We start from the raw sequence: 19,613 nt of genomic DNA, 5'->3' as shown, positions 1-19,613 counted from the left end.
CGCTGCGAGAGGGACGGAACGTGAGACCCGGGGAGCCCCACGACTCTCGCCTCTAAAAGGACTGGTCAGTGCCTTCTCCCTCCTCCTGGGGTCGGAAGTGAATGTCACCTGCCGATCTGCCCCACTCTCTGGGTCGTTCCCTCTCCTTTGCCCAGTTCGGACAGTCTCTAGTGACCAGCTTCGGCTCCGGCCGCCTTCGGGCTCCAGTGTCCCTAACCCCCGCCTCTCTCCGGGAATCGCGTCCCCTCCCCCGTGGTCCCGGCCCCTCCAAGCGCTGCCGGGCGCTGATAGGCGGCGGCGCTGACAGGAGGCGGGGCCTCGAAGTCCCGGCCAAACCCGCCCTGGCGTATAAGCCCCTTCTCGGCTCTCTCTCTCCATCTCTCTCCTCTCTTTCTCTCTCGCTCCCTTCCTCCCTGTAACTGAACAGTGAAAATTCACTGGATCCGCTAACAGGCACAGATGTCATGTGAAAACGCACATGCTCTGCCATCCACACCGCCTTTCTTCCTTTCTGTTTCCTTTCCCCCCCCCCCCTTGCTCCTTCTCCTTCTTCTTTGTAACTAACAAAACCACCACCAACTCCTCCTCCTGCTGCGGCTGCCCTTCCTCCTCCTCCTCAGTCCAAGTGATCACAAAAGAAATCTTCTGAGCCGGAGGCGGTGGCATTTTTAAAAAGCAAGCACATTAGAGAGAAAGAAAAAAGAAAAACAAAAGCAAAACAAAACCCAGGCACCAGCCAGACAGCACATTTTTTTTCACCCTTCCTGAAAACAAACAACCAAACAACCATCAAAACAGTCATCACCACCATCATCAAAACTGTTAACATAGCAGCGGCGGCAAACGTCACCCTCCGGCCACGGCGTCCGCCTAAAGGGATGGTTTTCTCGGCGGAGCAGCTCTTTGCCGACCACCTTCTTCACTCGTGCTGAGCAGGATTTTTGGGCTCCGGGGTTCGGGCTGGGAGCAGCTTCATGACTACGCGGAGCAAGAGAGCGGCCACACCATGCGAGGTAAGCGAGCCCGCGAACACCGAGCCTCCCCGGGTCCGGCCAACTCCAGCCAGATGGGGAGATGGGGGAGGGGAGCGCACCCCGCAGAAGGGGAAGAAGGTTCTCGGGGCGCAGGTCTGGAGTTCGCGTTCGCAGGTGGGCTATACAAATGGCTTGGGCGTAGAAAGTTGTGGGAAGGTGTTGATGCCTCTCGGGAGTTCTGGAGGGACGCAGGAGGGCGCTTTTTTGGAGAGAGGAGCGACGCTAGTTGCTTTCTCCCGGTGCATGAGTTGCACTGAACCATTTTTGCTTGTCACTCTCGGGTGCGGAAGCGGACGCCGGATGGAGAGGGCTGCCTCCCGAGAGAAGCGGCTGGAAGCACCCGGCGCGCAGTGGTGGCTTGGCGGGGTTGGGTGCGCTGGGCGCACCGGCAGGCGGCGGGGCGCGAGCGCGCGGGCACACATACTCCAGGTTACTAGGCCCACCAGCGTCCCGGCCCGCTAAACCGTCCCTTCGTGGGAGTGGTAGGCAGAGGGGCGGTGTCGCGGGACTGGACTGGGATCGTCCCCTGCGTGGGTCCCTTGCGCCGGCGCTACGCCCTGGCCAGGTCCGTGTGCTGGAGCCCGCGCGGTCCAGGGACGAGCGCCGCCCCAAAAAAGTTGCGCGGAGAAAGTTCCAGAGGATAGGAGAGCCCGCTCTACCCACGGCAGAGAAGGCTCTTTTGTCAAAGGGCCGCTGCGGGAGGCGTGCTGGGTGAGCCCTTGAGCCAAGACCCCCAGCGGCGACAGCGGTGGCAGGTCCCTGGAGCAAGCTGGCAGCTGTGGGGCGGCAACCCGGGGACAGGGTTGAGATACTTCCCCTGGGTACCCTCTGGGCTGCCCCAGTGGATGGCCTGGCCAGGTTTAGGGAGTCACTTTGTCTCTTCCCCTGCAGTGCTAGGACCTTCAGGTTTCCTGCGCGCTGTCCTCGGACCCGCTTTCCCCCACTTTCTGCTTGGCCACAACTTCACTCTTTTCTTGGAGAGGGGGCCTGGTGCCAGTGTGCCATGGGGGTATGTGCACGTCTCTGGGCACCTGCCTCACCCCGTTTTTCTTCCTGGTCACGCCACAGTTCTTTGTGGGACTCTCCTCTACCCTTCGCATGCCCTCCTGGTCCTGGCAACAGAAAGTTGAAGGTGGCTAACTCCGGACCTCCCTACATCCCTGACCCGGCGACAGGTGGACTAGGCAGGTAGAACTTGGGAAGGTGGGGCTGCAAACACTCCGTGCCTTCCACCGGGCAGTGTACACCTCCCACTCTCTCCCCCAACACTTACCTCTCTAGGGGGGGCCCCCAGGGGGCAGCGGGCACGCTCTCCCTGCTCCGCACACAGTGAACCCTGGAACTTGGACGCTAGGGCGGGGATTGGGTTAGCCGGCCGGGTTCTGGGACGTGGCAGGAAAGAGAAGGAGGAGGAACATAGAGATTGTCCAGGGAAGTGGGTGGGAGGGAGATAGCTGAAGATCAGGGGCAAGGACATCCTCGTGGGATGCTTGATTGACCCGTACCCTAGAAGTGGGAGCTCCCTTGCATGCGAACTCGTTCCAGTTGAGTGTCCCAGTTGGGGGTTTGGTCACAGGATCCTCTGTCCAGATTCTTTCGGAAAACTGTACTTGGGCAATTGGCGAGTATAGAACCTTTAAGTGAAAGATGCCCCCGTCTTTGTTTTTCTTTTTCTGCCCCATCTCACCACCATCCGCTCTCCTTTCAGTTTCGCCTTCTCTGTTTGGGGGCTGCCAGTTCGCCCTTCCCTTACTTCTCCCCTTCCAACATTCCTCGGTTGGCTAGGTTATGTTCTGAAGGTCCGAAACCACGCGTCACCTTCGCTCCGACCCGGCACTAGGATGTGCGGCGTAAAAGCCGCTCACTCTCCCCTTAAATTGAAGAAAACGGAGCAATGTGGGGCAGGAGTGGGTTGTAGCTTGATCGCGCTGCTCCTGAAGGAGCAATATGCCGAGACAGTCCGGGTTCGCCACTGCGCTTGCTTCGTTCGGGGACTCTAGCAGCCTGAAGGGTTGAAAGCCAGGCGCTTGCGTAGTGCTCACCTTTAGAAACCAGTCGAAACCCCACACCGGTTTCCAGAAGGCGTCACCCTAGCTAGGCTGCCCAGAAGAGTTTACAAGTCCTAACTTAAAGCGGCTCTCCGGGGGCCCGGGGCCTCCCGCTGGAGAAAAAACAAGCTTACAAGGTGGCAGAGACCTTTTCTCTACCTCCCAGGCTCTCTTTTCCTGACCCCTTACTGTCTCTCCTCTGCCTTCCGTACGCATTTCCTACAGGCTGTACCCTCCCGCAACATCAGGGGTTGTTCCTTAAGGATAGGTTGAGAAAAGGTCCCGGCTGCTCAGACCTCTTGTGGGAGTCAGGGGTTGAACTTGAGTGTGAACTTGAGAAGCGAGAGCGGAAACGAATCAGCTTTCTCTTGTGCCTCGGCTACTAATCAGCCTGCATCAGGGGGAGGGGATGGTTTCTGAACTCGGCTTTACAGTGTATCCACTCTATTTCTCCCATACACCCCCCCAAACACACACACACACACACACACACACACACACACACACACACACACACACACACACACACACACACACACACACACACTCCCCAGGTGGTCCCTGTCAATGCCTTGGCCTCCGCTTCACGGTTTGCAGTTGGCAACTATCCTTGGGAGCTTTGTGCTATGTAAACTTGGTCCAGGATTAAGGGGTCGCCCTCGGGACCAATCCTGCTAACCCACCTTCCACCTCCACCAGCAGACAGGTCTACGATAGTTAAGAGACTTTATCCCGAGAGAAGCTCTGGGTTAAGAAAGGGGTTAAGAGGCTCTGATCTTTGAGGTCATTGTGTGCCCACTGCTGAACTGATTCGTTTGGAGCTCGGTGGCTTACTCTGGGCTGGCCTGGGGAGAAGGAGGTTGTCTTTGGGGGCACACAAAGCATTTCACCCTTTGTCTGCTAGAGGGTACCGCATGAGTTCTAGTGATGCTACTTCACAGATTGCATTTTTGAAACGAATAACTTCTGAAGACGGAAGGGAGGACTTTTAATTGGGTCCATCCATAGGTGAGAAATGAGTGAGCCCAGGTGCGGGTTTCAAGACTCCTTCCTGAGAGATCTGTCAGCTGTTGATTACACAGGCGCACGGAAACGGTCAGATTTTTCAGCCCTGCCTCCGCAGAAAACCCTGCTTCCCAAAACAGGGGCACAGATGTCGTCGCAATCAATAGGTGATTGTGGCTCCTACGGATTAGAAATCTGGTTTTATGCTTGCTGTAAACAACGATGGGGCTTGGCTTTTCTAAAGCCCAGTTTTCATCTATTATTTTCAGGTAGTTAATTTTTATTAACTGCTAACTTTAGAAAAGCAGCAGCTTGCTCTCAGGGGTATGGTAGCCCTTTGGAAATCTGGAGCTCTGAATGTACTGCTGGCCAGGCCTTTAGATTTCCTAAACAAATTCTCTATCTTAATTTCTTCCACAAATTCTAATTAAATATTTCTAACCAGAATTCCTACCTTAATTTCTTCTACAAATCCCAATTAAATATTTCTAACCAAGACTCCACATTCCGAAATTTAAAAAAGAAAAAAAAAAAAACATTGCTGGAAGGACATCTCTGTCAATAGTCCATTAATAATTGTTCATTAAGTAATCCAGTAAGCTGTCTTAATGGATTCCAAGAAAAGTGAACGTTTAAACAGTTTAAAGAAAAATTCTAAAGCTCTGTTTCAAGTATTGTTGGAAAAAAATAAAATATTTTCTTAGGTGGTTACATCCTGGGACTCTCTCCTACCCCCCATCCCCATCATCCTGAGTGAATTTACAAGTATTATGACACAGATGTGTTCGATATCCTCAGCTTTTGGGATATGTATTAGTAGCACCAAGGCTTTTTACTTTTCTAGATGTTCAGATAATCAGGAACTGGGAAACCAGGATGGAAATATAAAGGGAGAAAATCTGAACAGCAAGACTCAGAAACATGAGGGATACAAGATTAAAACTCCTTTGGTAGAATTCATTTAAAACTTAGATATCCTGGATTTTGCTTTTGCTATACTGTTTAGAAAACCCTTGATAGATCTTTTCTTGTATCATTATTAAAGTGGTATATGTGAAGCTTTGCTTTAATGTAAATAACATGTTTATTTTATACTCTTCATCAAATACGAATGCTAACATTTACTTATTTTGGTAACCATTTGTTAAATACTAAACTATTAGCAGCCTTAAAAGTGATTGTTCTGGTGTAAATGTAATGAGAATACACTTTATTTCAAATTTAAATGTTACAGAATCATGAAACCTAATTTTACCACAACAAGGACTTAACAGCACCAAGAAAATATTAACTTTTAGGGTTGGTCTTCATGAAAATGACATTGGAACTGTGTCATAATACCTACGTTTTTCCTAAAAATAGCATATATAGAATTGGCACTAGGATTTTAATGTGATTCAAGTTTTTCTAGGTTAAAAAAACAGAACTTTTTTTCAGCTATTATAACACATTTTACAAACTTGTATCCACCTTTTAGAACTGTAATGTGGCCATTTTAGTTTTTATACCCTTTAGTACAATAGTCCTGAAAAATAGAAATGTGAATCACAACACATTAACTAGATTTTTTTCACTGCATGAATAATATAACTCTAATTTGAAGGAAATAGTATAACATTCAATTAATACAGAGTTTAAAATTATTCTAGTAATTTAATTTAATTACTATTCTAGTAAATTATCAAGTTAAAAAAATTCTACACGGGTCTGCTGGTGTTCTGCAAATTTGTAAATAAAGTGAAGTTCTAAATTGTGAACAATAACATCATTGTTACTGTACGTTGGTGAAATCTAAGCCTTACAGATAATTATATGAGGAAATAGGAGAATTAATTCCAAAGTTAAAACCATCAAATTGTGATCAGATTGTAACAAATCTAAGGTGATGAGCATGTATGTTATTAATGCAAAAGTTATTAGTGATTGAGGTGACTTAGTATATACATATACATAGTATATAAGAATTTCTTAAGACTAAATCATTTTTGTATTTATTCTATAAAGGCATTGAAAGTTTTAAATTATATTGCCATTAATTTAATGTAATTGACACTGATGAAACATTTTATTGTGATGGTAAAATATACAGAAAAGTAAATATAAGGAGTGGACACTCTGCTTAATAATTGATATTTATTCTCAGTGTGGTTTTACTATTCCATCCATTCTCATCTAAGGGATAGAAATTAAGTAGACAAATGAAATAAGTCTTTTGTAATGTAATGAGTAATGACCTTTGATAAAATGAGCACTCTACACATAAAGTATTATTCCTGTAATTTTGTAATCATCTTCCAATTACAGCTTCTTGCAAATATTTATCTTACTTTGAATAGAATCTCTGACTTAACAGAATCCCTAGCAGATAATAGCAGTCTTTGGAGGCGTCTGTTGATACACACTGATACACAATATGTATATGTATGTGCCTATAACCACCCACTCAGACAAGAAGAATGAATATTTGAGAGAGAAAATCATTCTTATCTTTGCTTTCACAATCCAGACTTCCAAATTCAAACATATTTAGAGAAACAGACGTAACTTTCCAGAGCATTCAAAAGGAAGAAATGAATACATGTGGCACTTGAGTCGCATAAAAAGAAACTGTTAATAGCATCTATTTATAAATAATCTACACAAAACTCCATTATACTACCTAATGATAATTAGAGAGAAAAGGAATCAAAGAATTCAGGACTGCCAAATAAATAAAATATTCCCTCTCAAATTAAGCTACAAATTCATAGATAACAAGGCTTATGCCATGAATTGAAGGATGCCTCCTTTGTAGCACAAGACAAAGGGAGCATAGAGGAATAAATATTGATTGAACTAATCATCTGATGAATAGAAATGAGATTTACCAGTGCACCAATATAATAGGCTATGTTAACTAGTTCTTTCATAGCGCATATGCTGCCCTTTCAACCCCTGACCCCATCCATTCAATTCTTAATGAGGGAAACCACAGGTGTTATAACGGCATTTATAGTGAATCAAGCTAAATATAATAACCATGTGGCTAACTAATGGCATTGAGGGGGTGGATTCTTATGAAAAGAAATAGTGTGATCACAGTGTCACAAAATTATTATGTATTGCAAGCCACTTAGAATTTTGGCTTGCTCTGTTCACCTTTAAAATATATCTCTGCGGCCATCAATATTTCAAGTCCTAGATTTATTTTCCCATTAATAAGTGCAATTCTAGTCATGCTTATCTGAAGAGTCAAAAATGTTACTCAATATATACATTTTACCTACATTGCTTAATACTTTGCATAGTAAGCATTGAAAACATTTAAAAACAATATTTAGAAGGTATACTATTTTATACTTAATATGACATGCTTTTTTCTTGATTAGTGCTTATTTCTTAAATATTGGAAACAGACTATAACTTTGTAATAATTGTTATAATTATATGAAAAGTTTTGTTTTAAAAATTAAATTGGGATGTTCTTGGCTTAGGCAGGTTCTTAGAAAAGGCCAAAATGAACATGTCACCCTTTTCCAAAACATGAGGCTAAGAACTTGTCCAGAAACTTGCCCTTACGAAAGAGCAAAGGTAATTTGTTTTGACTTAAGCATACTCACCTCTGCATCATGAATATTTTCTTAACTGGCTGGGTATGATGACCTTGTAAATTACTTTGCTAAAAAGAGTATTTGTTGATGTCATTTTTGTGTGTGATTAGTTATCATATCATGTGGACCTGGGTTATATATCTCTAATTCAAAGGAATTATAGACATCAGCAAAGAAAGGGAAAATTAATCTGATTGTTTACTGAATTATGTTTTTTGTTACTAGTTATCACTTTGTACTCACGTGAGCCCGATATCCTGGTACCGTAAGGTATCTGAAGGATTTGAGTTGCTTAAAGAAAACCATTACATAGATTTTATCTCATAGTAAAGCTTTTTTTCCAATGAATATTACAAGTCAATTTAAATTATATTTTTAAAAATGTTATGACTGTTCAGTAAAGCACCCTTCTTTAAAGACTGTTACATTCATTACCTGAATTTCATTAGAATTATGCTGTGATCATGTGACAACAGCAGATATACAATATTTTCATATTTAATCAGAACTGCAAAAGGTATTCTCTGAATTTGGACACAAAATCTTCCTTAAAAAGGAAAAAGCAAAAGCTTTTTTAAAAGGCCTTAACATTTATACTCCTTACTTGGCATGGAATAATAAGTATTACTGGCCACAAACAAAATTATAAAATATTTTATTTTAATCTTCTATTTTTTTAAATACCACTTTCAAATACAAATTTCTTTCCTTATTTGGAACCAACTAAGTTTGATTCTCCCCCATTCTAAAAACTTTGTCAAACTCATGGATCAACTCATTTCTCGGAGAGCAAAGTAAGATGTACTCTCAAGTATGAGAATAAGATTTTCAGTTTCAATTTTCAATTTTAATTTTAAAAAGGATAGTCTCTAAGATTTCATCTTTTACAGACATATATATATATATACACACACACACACACACAAATAGAAATGTAAGTGATTGACATTTATTTATTCAGGATTTATTGAGCATCTACTCAAAGCAGTGCACAGAAATGAGCCTTCAGAATGCCCAAGTTGGGGGCGCCTGGGTGGCTCAGTTGGTTAAGCGACTGCTTTCGGCTCAGGTCATGATCCTGAAGTCCGGGGATCAAGTACTGCGTTGGGCTCCCTGCTCAGCGGGGAGTCTGCTTCTCCCTCTGACCCTTCCCCCTCTCGTGCTCTCTCTCTCTCTCAAATAAATAAATAAAATCTTTAAAAAAAAAAATGCCCAAGTTGGTAAACAAGTATTGAGTCAAAGCTATGGTCAAAGCAAAAGCAGAACAGAATGCAGTGGGAACATAATCAGAACAGCTCTCCCAGGAGAAGGGATATTTTCGATGGGTCCTAAAGATAAGCAGAAGTCCAACTTTGGTTAATTTGCTCATCATAAATGAAGTTTATTAAATAATGATTTAATTATTTTGTTTGTTGTATTCCCCAGTTATCTTTTCAGTTAGTACTATGTGAAATTTAGTTTATCAAAGTGGAACTCCTGAAAAGAGCGTATCCTGACGTAGAACAAGTAGTAGTATTGTTTTCATATAAAACTTTTACTAGTAAAATGATTTTCAAGTGACAATTTGAAGAAACCTCTAAGGTAATTCTAAATTACAAAAGGAAAATTTTAAATTACAAAAAGAAAAGAAATTACAGAAAGAAATTTTTAAATGACAAAAAGAAAACTCTAGGGGCACCTGGGTGGCTTAGTTGGTTAAGCACCTGCCTTAGGCTCACATCATGATCTTGTGTCCTGGGATCTAGCCCTCCATCAGGCTCCCTGCTCAGAGGGGAGTCTGCACCCCCGCTTGTGCTCTCTGCCTTTTCTCATGCTCTTTCTCTCAAATAAATAAATAAAATCTGAAAGAAAGAAAGAAAGAAAGAAAGAAAGAAAGAAAGAAAGAAAGAAAGAAAGAAAGAAAGAAAGAAAGAAAGAAAGAAAGAAAGAGAAAGAAAGAAAGAAAGAAAGAAAGAAAGAAAGAAAGAAAGAAAGAAAGAAAGAAAGAAAGAAAGAAAGAAAGAAAAGAAGAGAAAGAAAGAAATAAGAAACCTCTAAGGTAATTTTAAATTACAGGGAAAAAAATGTCTCCTTACACTAAAGGAAACAAATATTTTTTAAGAGTATAGCTTGTAAAAAAAATAATAAATAAATAAATAAGCACGGGGGGGGGGGAACAGAGGAAAACACCTTACAGTGTCCTGATACGTTTGTTTTTATAAGAGAAATTCTTATTTTTGTAAAATTAGAAAATGGCTGATACATACTGTCTTTTCTTTTAACATTCAAGGTTATACTGGAAAGTAATGATATCTGCTCTAGAAAATTCCTTAGACTGCTGGATATCAGAGAGAATAAAATCTACAGAAGTAATAGGGTATGTCAGCAATATCCAAGGGCCATAGTGATGTTCCTCAAATTCTTCCATTTCAAGAACTTGGATATAAGATTGAACTCTGAAAATGAAACGATAAAATCAACACATCAACAATCATGGTCTTGCTGATTTTTGAGCTTTTCTTTCTCTTAAGCATATTTAAAGAAGGAAAATTCCTGGCCTCCTAGATAGTAAGAAAAGTGTGAGAGTATAAAGCAAGGACCAGCCGCCCCCGGCCCCGCGCTAACTATAGGTAAATCACTGATCACACTGAGACGTGTATCCATAACCATTCATCATCAGGCTCTTCATTTGGAAGTGATAATTTGGCATTCTGGTCTTATACATTAGCTCCTGTGATCTTACTTCACCTGAATTCTGCAAAATCTAATCCACTCTGAAACACTGGTGAGATCAAGTTTCTGAGCCTCCGAAGCTGAAAACCAGACTCTGGGTTGGGGAGAATTCACAAAGTGAATTTCACCATTGAGACTTCCAGGCAGCCAAATTGCCACTCTTGGTCCTAACCCACCACACTCGCGTGAACCTCACCTTCAAATGTCTGCATGGTTAGCAAGACAGAGTCATAAGTTTTCAGCCTTGAACAATAGATGTGTTTCTTAAAATGCTGCTTATTAATGGGAATTTATCAGACTAAGGAATGGTGCTCTTCCGTTGTCACACTTCCTGATAATATAATGGCTATTGTACTCGATCTGTTTATTTCTTGGGCCTTGAAGAATTCAAGAACTGGCTTAATGACCCCATTTCTTGGGGCTTTTCTAAAAAGGTGAGAGATTGGAAGAGAGGGCACACAAAGACCCCTCTAACGTTTAGAAGCTTTGATTGAAGAGTTATTAATGAGGTACCCTTTTCCGGACACCCCCCTCCCTCATCTCTTTACTGCGCCATCAAGATGCTGCTATTTTGTAGGACAATGGACACATAGATCCATTTCATGTTACGCGTGTGCCAGTGTGCTTTCTGGGTGGTGAATGGAGACTGACTCTGTGGAGAACAGTGGTTTTACTTGAAGTGACATATGTAATATGAGTCTAGATTTTTCACTCTGGCTGTTATGAAAATATGCCCAGTACTTAGTAAACATTAAACCTCTATTTTGATCTTTCCATTAAAAAGACTATTTAAAGACCGTCTTGTTAAATAGGATCAGAATGTGTTGTTGCCTGTAATTAATTCTGAGACTAGGAAATTCAGACAGTAGTACTATTTTTATTTGCCTAAATAGTGTAATGAAAATAATTGTAACTAGTTATTTATTGAGCTACATTTGAAATATGTTTAATTTCACCTGCCCAAGACATGGGTCATAAAAGTACTTCATATGCACTTCATAACACTGCATTAGCAATGAATTAGACCCCTATTCTAAATTTCCCAAGTAAAAATTTCAGTGTATCACTTGAGCTGCCATGAACATGCAAGTCATATTTTACCATCCAGCAGCTGTTGGCTTCCAGATCCCAGCATCAAACAATAACACACAAGTTGAAACAACTTAGACATGTTGAGTTGCTAATGAATAATTGGCTCTCATGATTATTGTCAGGTCAAATAATAAAATTATTACACAGAACATTTCCTATTAACTCATACATAAGTTGTGCCTGGCACATAGCAAAGGAATTAAACATTTTTTCTTAAAAAAAAAAAAAGAAGAAGAAACCTTGTTCCAAATTTCCACAGTTATTGAATATGAACAAATGCCACACAGTCTGCTTAAATAGAGGAACATTTGTTCAGGAAAAACACATCGTATCATTAAGGTGCAGTGCTTCTTGGCAGTAATCTGTTTCTTTACAAAATAGTTTAGATAAATTCATTTTGAAATTTTTCGGATCCTAACCTATTTGTCAGTTTGCTCTAAAATTAGGTTTAGAACAGTCTAATATTCTTTTTTTTCTTTTAAAGGCTAACTACCTTTCAAAAGGCTTAATTCTAAGCACTTCCACCCTTGCACATATATTTTCATTCTTGAGATTAGGGGGGGAAAAATTATGTACCAAAGGAAAGGAGTCTTTCCAAAGACAGCTCAGAAATACCAATGATAAGCATGCTAATAAGGTAGCATTAACACCTTTCCAGTTGTGCATTTGTTTTATTTCCTTTTGTTTACTAATATTACTAAGGGTCAGTTCTGGCTGCCACCCATGCCAGAGTTAGTTAGAATTTATTTTATTTGTTGTAGAAAGTGTTCTTTTGTATTGAATAAAATTGATTCTGAATTTCTTTCCACTGAAATTTCATTAATGACATTTGAAAGGTTATCTAACGTGGTTGTTGTGAGTGTTGATTCAAGTCAAACAGACTTTCATCATAGTACAATGACCAAAAAGTAAAAGAAAACACATGACAAAGTTGTAGCTGACCCCTAACAGTGGATCTTGCTTAAATGTGATTGATTCAACAAATCTTGATTACTGAGTACTTACAATATACAATAGGCGATGTCCTCTAAGATGACAGTCTCAAGAAAAATGGTTTTTCTAATAAAATTCCTTAAGAGTTCCTTAGATAATTTTTCTTTCATTTGAATTTCTTGGGTCTCCAATGTTGATTACATCCTTTTGTCCTAAATGAGAAAAATAGAGGACTTGTCCATAATTATTTGTTAAAGAGGTTGAAACTAGAACTTGATTTCAATTGAGGGTTTCTGACTGTGAGTCCAGTTCTATTTTCGTTACTCTGTGTTTTCTTTTCTTAAGCTGTACTATTTTTTTTTTTTTTTTTTTTTTTGCCCCGGCTATACCCATAGCAGACATCAGTTACACAGCAGACTAATCAATTACTGAATTATACTCGCTAGGTGCAGATGCACCTCCGCTGCTGTTTGACCAGCATTAGTCCTCAAGATAAAACTTTTTACCAAACCTCTCATGAGTGTTTTGGCTGTTTAAAGAATAGCTAATAGTAAAGCAAAATTGTTTTTTACTTAATCCCAAGATCTCCTTGGGCAAACAATACTTCTCCACTGTTTTTACTCCTAAAATAATGATAATAACATTTACTGATCTCAGGAAAAATTAAAGTAAGTCTTATGGACCTATATACAGATTCTGAATAGAAACTATCCAGTAAAAATCACAAATTCAAAATATATAGAGTAAATTTTTCTCGTAAAATTTAATTTCATAAACCCAAATAAGTTCTTTCACGGAGATTTCAAATTTTGAGTAAAATTGTATATTTACAGACTTTTCCCCCACTAAGATCCTAACCTTATCTGCATCTACTTCAAAGAAGGAAACAATTTTACGGGAGGTAGTGATAAAGACTGTTGATTTTTAAATATGAAATTCCCCTTCATTCAGTAACCAACATGCACTTACGTTACAGTTTATAATGTTATTTTACTCATTTGTCTCTTAGCTTGTCAGTCTTCTCTTACGATGTTTATTTGTCAAGAGGAGGGTTATCTGTCTTTGGCCATAAGCATTTCAAGCAAAGGAATGGGTTGAATAACCAAGCATACCACCGTTTACCCACCTGAGTTTAATTAATTTTGACCAGGATTGAAAGTCTAGTCAACACATCATTGGTATCAAAGGCCTATTATCATCCCGTCCAATAATATGTCTTGTACAAGCATAAAATATCTTCTTAAGGAGAGAACCTTGACAACCTAAGAAGAAGCCGTGTCTAATTATGCCCAGACATAAAGAAAAAAAATTAAATTTGGCATTAATTCTAAATAAATACAGAGTTCTGTTCTGCCTTAACAATACTGCAATATAATATGTTTTGCATTTTGACTGAAACATAATATTCCTTACATCAAGCTACTGTATGGTTAATTTTTATGCTTTCAAGTGAATTCCATTCATATTTCTTTAAAAGCGCAATTATTAGTCCACTATTATTGATTTTTCAGGCCTCTTCAGTAAGCTGTGCCATAACATGTAGCTCAAAACATCGTCCCTACCCTGTTGTTTATTCTCCAGGACTCAAATTGATCTTATTACAAAATGGTCCTGACTCCCACACTAGACTAAATCTGACTACAGATACCATTAGCAAGAAAATGGATTGTGCCAGAATCCTCATCGTGTTGTCTTCATCTTATATTTAGTACCTAGTGTGTTTAATAATATCATGTTGGGAAAAATTGTAGGCTTATCTCAGGTGATTCTCTGTTTTACCTCAAGAAAAGTAACCTGCTTTGCTTTTTCTGTCTTTTAGAAATAGGGATCTATTTCCTCATGCTCATTAATTCTGTCAGTCTTTGTACTGTAGCTGCTCCTAAGGAAACTTTTGAAAACCTTTTAAAAAGGAACTATGTAAACCTGAGAGGAGCTGACAGATGCAGTGTCATCTCTTTACAAATGTAAGAGCAGGTAAAATTTATAATAATTTCTGGCCCACATTTAGGGCTCTGGAGTTTTCAGTGAGCTTCTGCAGATACCACCTGGATGACCTACACAGCATTCGCACGCGACATGCAGGACAAGTACAAATGGGAACATGCCTTGGGTAGCTGGGCCAAAGGAAACCTCCAAATATAAACAGAGCCCTTTTTAACACTTTGAGAATATGACTTCAATGCCTTAAAAAATTGTCCCCAATCAAAACCATAAACTGTTTTCCAGAAAAGAGGAAATGTGAACAGCTAATAAACATTTGGTGAGCAAGAGCTCAGCCTCACTTGTTAAAAAAATTAAAACATTATGAATGGCATCTTCACCTGTCCAATTACAGTAGGGTGTGATGACCTGGACACCCTCATATTCTATCATAGGCATTTACATTAGTACAGTCATTGAGCCTAAAACCTTAAAAATGATCGTACTCTTTGGCCTAGTAATTCACCTTCTAGGAATGTTTCCAAAGGAAGTCAAGTATCAACAAGACTATATACCAAAAGACTTATGCCTAAAGACTTATTGTACTCTCATCATGATATTTTCAGTAATATAGGGAAAAATTGTAATGCTTTTTAAAGCACACTTCATAGTATATATTCACTGTTATACTAGTATGTATTTACCGTACGTTCAATACGCTTAACTAGTGTTAAGTATTTATACATACCTGGCAATGTGTTTTAGGTTCTAAGAATAAAATGGTGAGCAAGAACGACATCACTCCCGACCTCACTAAACCTAGGGATTCATAATTTAAAAAAAAGTTGAAATGAAAAATGGTATATATGATGTGATCTAAGTTATATAAAATGCATAAAAAAGAAACTGTCAAAAACATACAAAAATCTTAAAAGTCACCTCTAGATATTAAGATATCAGATAATTATTTTGTCATTGCCTTTTCTGTACATTCAAAATTTCCCACGTATTCTTTGTAGATTAGTCCTAAGTGTCAAAGTGATGCTCAGTTTCTTTGGCACTGTTAAGTAAGGCTGTACTTTTATCTATGACTCATTGTGTTTTAGTTCCTCCATTTGCCTGAGGTCAGCTAGCATGATAATAGGGGTAAGGTGAAAACTTAATGACTCATTAAGACTTATTTGATATTTGCACAACTATTCACTCATCCATAACCAAATATTTATCAAGGACCTGTTCTGCATCAGGCACTATCCTAAGTGTTGAAGATGCAGGGGTGATAGGATTCACTCCCATGCTGTGAAGAGCTTAGAGTCTAGTCTTGAACGCCATATGCTGTAATTCACGAAAAGTACTGGAAATAGCAATAATGTGAATAATAATAATAGGCAGTTAAAAAAAGCTTTCTCCGTCATTGAGAAATGAAGGGTTCTATCTAAGTTCTTATTAAGAGTGGATTGGGGGTCACCTGGGTGGCTCAGTCAGTTAAGCGTCTGCCTTCGGCTCAGGTCATGATCCCAGGGTCCTGGGATCGAGCCCCACGTCAGGCTCCCTGCTCGGCGGGAAGCCTGCTTCTCCCTCTGCCTGCCGCTCCCCCTGCTTGTGCTCTCTCTCTCTCTTTGTCTCTCTCTCTCTCTCTGTCAAATAAATAAATAAATAAATCTTTTTAAAAATTAAAAAAAAAAGTGAGTTGGGGCGCCTGGGTGGCTCAGCCAGTTAAGCCTCCAACTCTTGATTTCGGCTCAGGTCGTGAATCCAGCGTTGTGAGATTGAGCCCCAAGTCAGGCTCCACGCTGGGGTGTGGAGCATACTTAAGATTCTCTCTCTCGCTCTCCCTTTCCCCTCGCCCCACCTCTGAATCCCTCTAAGGAGTGAGTGAATGTTGCCCTTTTTGTCTCTGAAGGCTCATATTAATTTGAGATATATGTTATTTCAAATATTGGAGGAAAGATTGGGATACTCGTATAGAAACATTAATCAACTTGCCTTCATTTTACCTCCACTAAACTAGGCCATGTGTATTTCCTGATCACACTGTGGGGTTTTACAGCTCTTGGAGACGTTAAAGAACACCAACACAGACATCCTCAAGTCTCAAAATGTAAGCAGCTAGAGGATTAATTGATTCCTGTTGGTGAGGTTGTGGGAAATTTGTAAATATCCGTATGCTCTAAGGTAGATAAGGAATCCCAATTTGCCCTTGATCCTGTTGGAAACTCATTGGTACCCAGTAGGGCAGAATTCCAGTATGATGTTCACTGCTAAAGTAGTCTTCATTCACAGGTACTTAAACTTCTAGGGCCGTGGTTCGAAACAGACAGTGGTTTCACTTCCTGGGAGATATCAGGCAATGTCTGGAGATTGTCACAACTGGGGAGATGTTACTGGCATTCAGTCAATAGAGGCCAGGGATGTCAATAAACATTCTATAATGTACAGGATAGCTCCCAAAACAAAGAATTATTCTGTCACAAATGTCCATAGCACTGAGATTGAGAAACCCTGCCCTAGGAGTACATGAAGGCTTTCTAAAAAGCATGACTTTCCAGGTCTTCAGTTTTCATGTGTATTCCCTGAGAAAGCTGGCCCTTCTTTCCCACTTCCCCTTACACAATAAACCCACTTCCACTGCACAAGAGACCAAAACTGTCATTCATTTCAGATTGTGTTGTACATTATCTGTGGTTCCCAAGATGGAAAAAGTGCCACTGCCCTAAAACAAAGAGACAACTTGAAGTACTGATTTGGATGCCGAGAAAGTGAATGATTCTAATGAAGGGGCAAAACATCCTTTGACAAGTCAGGTAGTTTCCACTTCTTTACTTTCAACAAAATTGGAGGAAGATCTAACCAAATTACCAGTTACTTTAGATCATTAAAAATAGTTTTTGATGATAGAATACTGTATGATTTAAGGTATATGTTTCAGAAGGAATTTAAAGAAGTGAGGAAAATTGCTATGGCAAAATTAGTTTCACTTCTATCTACATATTTATGTGAATACATTTTTCAACACTTAACATTTCTAAAAACAAAAATAGCAAGAGAAGTGACGCTAAGCCCTATTACATTCTGGTAGTAAGTAATAGACAAGCACAGGTACCTGAATTAAGTGGAAGAAAAAAAAGCCCCATTTGGCTTATTAAGAGATGAATTTTCTTTAAATATTTTTATGTTTAATAAATATGAAATTTGTTACATCTTTGTGTAATTTGTATCCATTGTCTCATAGTGATAACAGTAGCAATAAATCAATCCAGAGGAAATGTTACCACTCAGAACCCATGTCCAAGACAGGGGCGTTTTTGGGGGCGGGGAGGGATGCTAAATTTAAATATATAAACACATTTTTCTTTCTTAGAAGTATAACCCCGTGATTTAAAAAGCCCTTCAAACATGAAAATGTTGCCATCAGAATAAAATTCTGGAGGGGGGAGGTGAAATGGAAGTACGAATTTAAGGAGAAAAATATATATTATAAAATTCCTGTTAGAGAAGAGTTTATCTTTGCATTTTCTTTTCAAATTTGTGCTATGGATGCCAAAACATTTTGAGATTTAGATTTCATTAATATATTTAAGGAGAAATTCATAATTTTTATTTAAAAATATAAAATCTAAAATGCCCCAGGAATTGCATCCTTCGCAGTTGGATAGTATGTACCATACAGTGTGTTTTTACAAAAGTTCTAGTTGAAGGGAATGCACCAGGACCCATGATTCCTTTTCCATGATGGTCCACCATGTTTTTTCAGGTCCATGTTAACCTGATACCCTAATTGCTTAGGAACTACATTAGATTGAGTACTTAGGCAATAACTATCTCAAATTCTAAGAACCAAGAATGATACACTGTTCTCTATTAACTTTTCATAGATAACAAGGCACAGTTATTTCTGAGAGGCTTTGGACAATAACCAACTATTCATTTCACTCAGGTTTCTAAAGTACCAGTTCTGTGTAGAAGTTCTGAGCCTGGGTGGCTCAGTCGGTTAAGCGTCTGCCTCCCTGATCCATGAGGAGCCTGCTTCTCCCTCTGCCTGCTTCTCCCAGGCTTGTGCTCTCTCTCCCTCTCCCTCTCATCCTCTCTGACAAAGGAAGGAAGGCAGGAAGGCAGGAAGGCAGGAAGGCAGGAAGGCAGGAAGGAAGGAAGGAAGGAAGGAAGGAAGGAAAAGAAAGTAAGTTCTAGATGACCACCAACCTCAGAATCAGCAACCCTGAGGTAGAACAATATCCTAGTCAAAAAAGAAGCACTTCAGCACATTCCACCAAACCAGGGGTCAGCAAACTTTTTCTATAAAGCCCCCATTAGTTAATATTTTAGGCTTTATGGCCCATGTGTTCTCTGAAGCAACTGCTCAACATTGTAGCATGAAAGCAGCCATAGTCCATATGTAAATGAATGATAATGGCTGTGTTCCAATAAAACTTTATTTACAAAAACAGGTGTCAGGCTAGATTTGGGTGGGCAATAGTTTGCTGACCCCAACGCTGGACTGTCACGTGCCTGAGGAAAGGATCTACATCTTCTTGATTTGTGTATTCCCATCACCCATCCAATAAATGTTGAATAAATGAAAGTATTCAAACATTGGGAGAATCATACTATATTAAAAATATGCTGAAATACAATGCATTATAGAAGAGAATAAGAAGGGGCGCCTGAGTGGGTTAAGCATCTGCCTTTGGCTCAGGTCATGATCTTGGAGTCCTGGGATCGAGCCCCATGTCGGGCTACCTGCTCAGTGGGGAGCCTGCTTCGCCCTCTCCCTCCCCCCTGCTCATGCTCTCTCTCTCTGTCAAATAAATAAATAACATCTTCAAAAAAAGAGAAAATAATAAGAAAAGAATTGTAAACCTCATAGAGTTAGGTATTAGCCAAGGAGACCTATTTCTAAGAGGTGCCAGGCAGCTTGGCCACAATTAATAGAATGAGTCTGCAGTACATTATTTATACACATTCCCATATTGAGTGATTAATTAATATTCAAGTATAACTTCTTACATGTTTATCCTCTCTATATTTTGAGCCACTTGAGGTCATACAACTTGGAATCTCCAACTCCAAATTCTTTCCCTTCATGCATAATAGGTAATTGAAACTTCAAATTAATTATGGATGAGGCAAAGTAACTCAAAAATTGACCAATTAGCTAATGAACAAATATTTGGCATATCTAGTATGATCTAAGCATTATATAGTTGTCAGAAAATATCCAAAGAATAAAGTTTATTTATTAAAAAGTAAGTATTTTATAGCACTTACAACGTATCGTGTTC

General features: G+C 39.9%; 1 protein-coding gene across 3 annotated transcripts in view; it reads left to right on the top strand.

Moving 5' to 3' along the window:
• The first annotated feature begins 216 nt into the window (after positions 1-216).
• RORB (RAR related orphan receptor B) overlaps positions 217-19,613 on the top strand; it is a 198,668-nt gene continuing 179,271 nt past the window's right edge. For all 3 annotated transcript variants that reach the window (XR_003523867.2, XM_027616775.2, XM_027616773.2), the window contains exon 1: positions 217-1,013. Coding sequence is in view for 2 of the 3 variants with exons in the window: in XM_027616775.2 (XP_027472576.1) it covers positions 1,007-1,013 (7 nt within the window). In the remaining variant the exon portion in view is untranslated. The remainder of the gene's footprint in view (positions 1,014-19,613) is intronic.

Source organism: Zalophus californianus, chromosome 13, assembly GCF_009762305.2.
Source record: "Zalophus californianus isolate mZalCal1 chromosome 13, mZalCal1.pri.v2, whole genome shotgun sequence".
NCBI lineage: Eukaryota > Metazoa > Chordata > Mammalia > Carnivora > Otariidae > Zalophus > Zalophus californianus.
The sequence above is the reverse complement of the archived record's forward strand: the minus strand, read 5'-3'. Positions and strand labels throughout refer to the sequence as shown.